The sequence below is a fragment of the Anarrhichthys ocellatus genome, unplaced genomic scaffold (assembly GCF_004355925.1).
Source record: "Anarrhichthys ocellatus isolate YVR2014 unplaced genomic scaffold, GSC_Weel_1.0 scaffold2951, whole genome shotgun sequence".
NCBI classification, from domain to species: domain Eukaryota; kingdom Metazoa; phylum Chordata; class Actinopteri; order Perciformes; family Anarhichadidae; genus Anarrhichthys; species Anarrhichthys ocellatus.
The window spans coordinates 1-6,517 of NW_022282925.1; the positions used below are offsets into that span (position 1 = coordinate 1).

General features: G+C 42.9%; 1 protein-coding gene across 1 annotated transcript; it reads right to left on the reverse strand.

Moving 5' to 3' along the window:
* Positions 1–1,465: 1,465 nt before the first annotated feature.
* On the reverse strand, positions 1,466–6,193 carry LOC116378658 (retinoschisin-like). The gene is made up of 6 exons (XM_031840560.1): positions 6,002–6,193; positions 5,636–5,661; positions 5,371–5,551; positions 3,238–3,379; positions 2,957–3,152; positions 1,466–2,051 (listed from the first exon to the last, which is right to left on the reverse strand). Exons 1-6 carry the CDS (start codon positions 6,054–6,056, stop codon positions 1,899–1,901), a joined length of 753 nt encoding a protein of 250 aa, XP_031696420.1. The 5' UTR covers positions 6,057–6,193; the 3' UTR covers positions 1,466–1,898.
* Between the last annotated feature and the right edge of the window lie 324 nt (positions 6,194–6,517).

Here is a 6,517-nt window from a genome sequence, read left to right on the forward strand (position 1 = left end):
GGTCCTATGTTCCGAGTGTCCTATGTTCCCATGGTCCTATGTTCCCAGGGTCCTATGTTCCCAACGAGACGCTTCAAAGTCTTTTATGTTCTCAGTGAGGAATCTTTATTTCTCTGGTCAATACGTTGAAATCACTCAACTACATCCTACAACCTACTGATGTAACACTCTTTGAAACCTTCCCCGTAACTATTTAAACCATTTGTTCATTGCTTTTCACACACTCTCATTCGCAACACGTAACTTATGTTCAGGTCAGATGAGTTCCGCTGCTCTCTAGTCGTTTCCATGTATTACATGTAACCCTGGTTGGGAATCACTGCACTGGAGTGTTTCTGTTATATGATTGCACATTCTGAGCCACTTGGGATCAAACTTATGAGAAATCTTAACATGGAGAAACCACAGAGGGGGCAGAAGCTCTGTGCTGTAACAGTGTCTTCTGTCTGGTGTAAAAGTGCCATGAAAAGTAGCTTGGCAGAGATAAATCCTCAGCTTTGTAATGTTGCACTTTAAAGAGACTGAACGGCTCAGCAATATCGCCCCAAACTCTGTAAATTCCTCGTCCCTCCGTGTTCATCATGTGCACAGTGTTTGAGGCCCGAGGCTCCCGACATGACCGTACCGTATTGTGTGTTGTGCGTTTGTAAGGACTGTGCGCACTCCGTACACGACGCGATACGTTTCTCTCTTTGGATTATCGTTTTTGCTGAAGGAGCACCGTGTATTATATTAATACTGATGTGTGACTACTTGTGTGGTAATATTTATAACAGAGGATGTTTATCAACTGTTTAAATGAAAATCAAGTATTACGTTTGTGCTTTTATTACAGACACAAATTAGTAGCATAGTTCAGTGTTTATCTGCTTTTCTTTTCTCAACAGAGCATTTACATGAGAGCATAAACCCACAAATGAATGCTTAACGAGTTAGAATATTCATGTTTACATATGTAACAGTAAATCTCAAATAAAACATTTGATTTGAATCTTTACCTGCGGAATATTTATTCATTATATTGTTTGACTCTGAAGGTGTCCAATTTTGTATTTAAAAACAATTAGTTCAGACAGACTTTAAGATAAAAAAAGTTCATAAACACCATGACCAGTGGTGGAAGAAGTATTTACTGCATTCAAAATCTTAATACACTGAGAATACTCCACTACAAGTAAAATACCTGCAGAACCTTACAGAAGTAAAAGTATTTATTGATGTCTGATGTTTCTGGATTCATATTCCTGCTGCATTAATGTCTATGTTGCATGTTAACTCCTTTATATCCTGTTGGCTGGTTTAATCTACAGCAATGCATCATTTTCTATAAGATACTAGTTTGTAGCGTCGCTGTCCTGGGAGCATGGACGGATTATGAGACAATTTTGGTCTCTTTTTGGTCATTTTGTCTCCTTGCAGCTGTTTTGTGTCTCTTTGTAGTTGTTTTCTGTCTCTTTGTAGTTGTTTTCTGTCTCTTTGTAGTTGTTTTCTGTCTCTTTTTTTAGTCATTTAGAGTCTCTTTGTTGTCGTTTTGCAGCCGTTTTACATCTGGCTGTTGTTTTCTGTCACTTTTTAATTCGTTTGGTCATTTTGTAGTCGTTATGTCTCTTTGTAGCTGATTTGAGTCTCTTTGTATTTGTTTTATCTCTCTTTGTGATCATTTTCTGTCACTTGCGGAGTAAAAAGTACAATATGTACCTCTGAGATGTAGCACAGTGAAAAATACAGTAACAAGAAAAAACTAAGTAAAGTACCTCACATGTGTATAAAACTGCAGTACGTGCGTAGAGGTACTTAGTTACTCTCCACCACTGGTCCTATAACAAAGTAACATCAAGGATCTATTTTGTTGGCAGGCTGCAGGTTATCAGGTGGACAGTGAGCAGGCCGTGTTGCCTTCAGGGACACTTGTTCATGCACATGAGCAGCTCCAGCCGGGTGGCGATGCGGGTGTGCCAGCCCAGCGGCAGCAGGCGGATGAATCGGGCTACGATGGGGGGGCGCAGCAGGTTCTGTACCGTGGAGGAGCGGTCCGAGTTCCCATAGAAGACCTGAAAATAGTCACTAAATCACTTCATCATCATCACGTCTCTTCACCTTCAGTGATACACAGGAAACTCATTTCTGCACTTTTGGAGAGCAGGAATTAGTTTTCTATCTATTTCATATTTGTGATGTACTCATATACAGTATTGTGTGTTCCACATAGATCATAGCTGGCAGCAGTCATGTTGTATCGTTGATTTAAAGGAACAGTTCACCCCAAAAGCAAAACTGCATATTTGTCCTCTTACCTGTCGTGACGAGCACCGAAACAAAAAATGACATTTGAGAAACACAGAACTTGTTGTGAACATGTAGGAACTGTTTTCTTTAAACCATAGTTCATGAAACTATGTGGATCATCCTCAGTAACCGGGTCAGGGTTTATTTAAAGAGACATTGTTTTTCAAATGTATTGTTTTTGGTGCTCTGAGCACCAAATGCCAAGAGACATCTAGTTCCATATAATTGGAGAGAAGACGGATATTTGTACGGTCAATACTTCTGACACTCTGGAACTCACACCAAAACTATCTGAACCGATAAATAGAACTGCAGGTGAGAGGAAGAATATGTAGTTTAGATTTCATGGGGGGACTGTCCCTTTAAATGGGGAGAATATAAGTTGTTATGGCAGCTTCATTAATATTGATTGTTTCTGACAGATTTGATTTGGTCGACATGTTTTATATGATGCATTAAGTCTCACTGATGCAGAAGCCTCGATGTTTATGATCCTCTGAACTGAAACTCGTCGACAAAGTTTGCTTTAAACTTTTGGTATTTTGTATTTTGTATTTGTTTTTAAGTTTTGGAATATGGTACAGTTTTAGTTTTTTGTATTTAGTAAAGTGTTGTATTTGAATATAGTTTTGCTGATGAAAGCTTTACAATAGGTGTTTTGTGTTCTCACCCTGTTGTTTCCTGTCTGGTCTTTGTAATAGATCCAGTTGAGCGTCTCCACCGTGCGGTACTGGATGCTGTATTTAGTGATCCACTCGTCGGCGTCGCAGCGGCCCTGAGTGAGGACACCGGACACCACGGAGACCTCCTTCAGGTCGATCTGGATCCACTGATGCAGGTCGTTAAACTTGGAGAGCCACGCGCACCTGACCACAAACAACAAGGTGTGCTTTTGTTGTTTTGTTGTTTAGTGACGATGAGAGAAAGAGGAACTGGGCTGTGGTGACGTACCCAAAGCCCTGGTTGTTAAGGCGAGCCTTGGAGGGGATCCAGGAGGAGTACCAGCCCACGTACTGGTCCTGACTGGGGCAGCTGATCTGGTCTGATTCCACAGATCCAGATTCAAAGCCCAGAGCTCTGTGGTAAGGACATTCTGTGGAGGACATTACAACTATGAATAATGCATGAAGAGAATCACCTCACACTTTTAATGTAACCCATGAAGAAGCTGTTTAAAGGAACACGCCACCCTCAACACAACCGTCCGCTACTTTCCCTCATTTCACTTGAACTCTTGAAGGAAACTTCTTCCTCTCGTTCCTCCACGTTGAACAAAGACTTTGAATAAAATGAGAAAAGTCTTGATGAATTGAAGTAAACATTTGTTCACAAGCTCTCACACAACTGGTGCAGAACAGTCCAAGTCTCATTTATCCAGTCCTATGGTCACTGTTTCACAAACGCATGCGCCTTCACTGAAAGCTCAACATTTAAAACTTTCTTTGCAAGCGTGAGACAGTTTAAGGTTTTAAAGTCGTGTCGAAATGGTTTCCCATAAATTGCAAAAACTTGCAAGAACTCTTGTGAGACTCAACTACCTGTCCTCCAGTCTTGCAAGAGTTTCGTTATGACACAACCAGGTTTTAACAAAAGATGCATGTTTGTGGAGTAGTGATCTACGACTGGATGAAATGAGATTTAGATTAAACTGCACCAGTTGTGTGAGACTTTGTAAACAGATGTTTTGCTGTTGTTTAACTCGGCCTATTTACTTTAATTCATCAAGACTTTTCTCAGCTTTTTGATTCTTTTGTTCACCGTGACGTTTCCTTCAAAGAAACACGTGGAGAGTAACTGATACACAGATGGTCATTTTAAGGGTGAGGTTTTCCTTTAAAGACAAACTTGCAACTTAAGCATCTTTCCTTTTGTCCAACTTCCCGTGTAAATCACTGGAGTATCAGTAAAAATGAACATTTGTGTGAAATCTAAATCATTCAGCCCCAACAAACACAACCGGCTCTAATATGCATCACAATGAACGTCCAAGCAACATTTGAATGGCGTCATGATTTTATTCCCCAACTAAGTATTCTCAGCTTCCTGATCTAATTAACCCTGAGATCTGATAGCAGGAGGATCGCGTGATGAGGAGGAAGAAGATGTTCGGGACATCATCTGATCTGCGCTGCTTTGTCCGCTGTATCGTGCTATTAAGTGAAGGGCACCGCCTATTTAGGGCTTCCTAATCTCATCATCACATTCCTGTACAGGTGATGAGATTATCTCAGGCCTCTTCCTCACAGCTGTTCATTTCTTAAATCTACGTAACAGAACTCAAAGGTGCTGTAACTGATTCTGAACCAGTCTCAGTCTAGTCCTGATCCTCTATCAGACCTCCATCAGTAAAGAGACCATCAGAGAGAAGATGGTCTGTTTCTATAGAGTTATTCTTGATGCTCGTCATCGGAGCCACGGGTCGGATACCAGATCCTCCAGCAGAGACCGGTCCACCGTGGACAGACCCAGATCCTCCAGCAGAGACCGGTCCACCGTGGACAGATCCGGCTTCACCCGCAGCCTGGACCTGCAGTCGGACCTCCGGAGGGAGGAGGAGAGCTCAGCTCCCGGCAGCAGCAGCAGCGTCTCCTCCTCCACCTCCAGGAGCAGAGCTTCTCCTCTCTGGGAGTCAACACCGACACCACGCTGCTGGAGACCCAGGACGTATTGCTGGACCTGCTGGAGGGAAGGGAGGCACGGGAGAACCAGAACCAGGACTGAGAGGGGCAGACTGTCAGACCCTGCTGCGGTAGAATGAGAGGTTTTCTAAAGGGACTCTGGTGCTCAGAGACACTTTAGTCCACAGGGACCAACAGAACCAACACTAAATGAAAAATCATTGTCGTAGCTTTAGAGTTGAAAATTGTCACGATCATGGTAGAAGGTGAATCGTGCCCCACTGCAGAGATTTAGAACACAGTCAGCTCCATCACAGCAGCTGGAGCTCTCTGTGAGCACAAGATACAGGATACAGATAATAATCTTCACGTGTGAACGTTATCGTTGTCCTTCACATGACGGCCTGGTTTATAGCAGACTACCGGTAAACCCAGGTCATGTGACCTGTCAGGGGGGAGTCATCACCTGGCATGCAGTTCAGCAGGTCACCCTGAGGGGGCAGCAGTGGCGGCAGCAGTGAGGTGGGCGGGACAGGTGGGCTGATGGTCGGTGAGCCGGCAGACTCACAGTCACAGGTGCAGGTTTTAGTATCTGATGTCCACGTCTCGATCTCCTGCTGGTCCTCCTCCTGTAGCTCCTCCTCCTCCTGAAGGACGCACACACACACACACACATGAGTTAATCCAGGGTTCATATCACATCGTTTGGTGGCTTATTATTGAGCTCTTACCTCTTGAGAGTGAACGGCCATCAGAGCTGTCAGTGGATGCATGAAATGGAGAAGCAGATGAAGGTGAAAGCTAAAAGCTCAATTTTACAGGAGAAACTAAAGAGCAAACTAACTAAAATCAAAACTCATTAACACAAATGAATTCATGAATTGTTTGCTGGCTTTTTAATGTGACAAATATATCTAATTATTCTGCATAATTTCAGTACATGTGAACAGAAGAAACAACATGATATTGAAGAACAAAAAATACATTTTGATAAAGTCAAACAATGATCTGCTCTTTGGCCATGACGTACTTTCATAACATGGTTACATTAAAAACACTAGACAGTGAGTATATCATGCAGCTGCACTGTGACTTACCCTGAGACAGAAGCAGGAGGAAGAGTACAGTAGCACACCGAGCAGTGACCTCCATCTTCCTCTTCAGCTGCTGGAATGTGATGAGTGTGTGCTACCCAAACGAGAGAGTGGATGGGATTACTGTAATCCACAGGCCTGTGATGGATTTATCTAACGCTCTTTATTGGCCCTTAGACGCCTCCCTAAGGCTCCTCTATTGTGCTGCACCTGTGGTGAACAGTGGGAGAGCACTGTGATCGTTCTTTATTCTGTGTGTCAGCTGACAACATAACAACCAGGGACGACATGTTAGAGGCTCAGTTCACAGCAATCACAGATGATCCTTGTATTGTTTTAAAGGTACAGTGTGTAGCATTTAGGGGGGATCTATTCACAGGAATGGAATATAATGATATTATGTTTTCTTTAGGGTTATATCCACATAAGGAGACTCTAGAGAGAGACGTTCCAGGAGACAACCTCCGGTTCTTTAAAGTGAATCCAAAGCTTCATGTGTTAAAGCTGCATTCTCTCTAG

Coding starts and splice junctions, on each gene's coding strand:
- LOC116378658 (XM_031840560.1), bottom strand. CDS start 6,056: ATGGAGGTCACTGCTCGGTGTGCTACTGTACTCTTCCTCCTGCTTCTG. Junction 5,662..6,001: donor CCTCCTGCTTCTGTCTCAGG/GTAAGTCACAGT, acceptor ATCCACTGACAG/CTCTGATGGCCGTTCACTCT. Junction 3,153..3,237: donor CTTAACAACCAGGGCTTTGG/GTACGTCACCAC, acceptor GTTTGTGGTCAG/GTGCGCGTGGCTCTCCAAGT.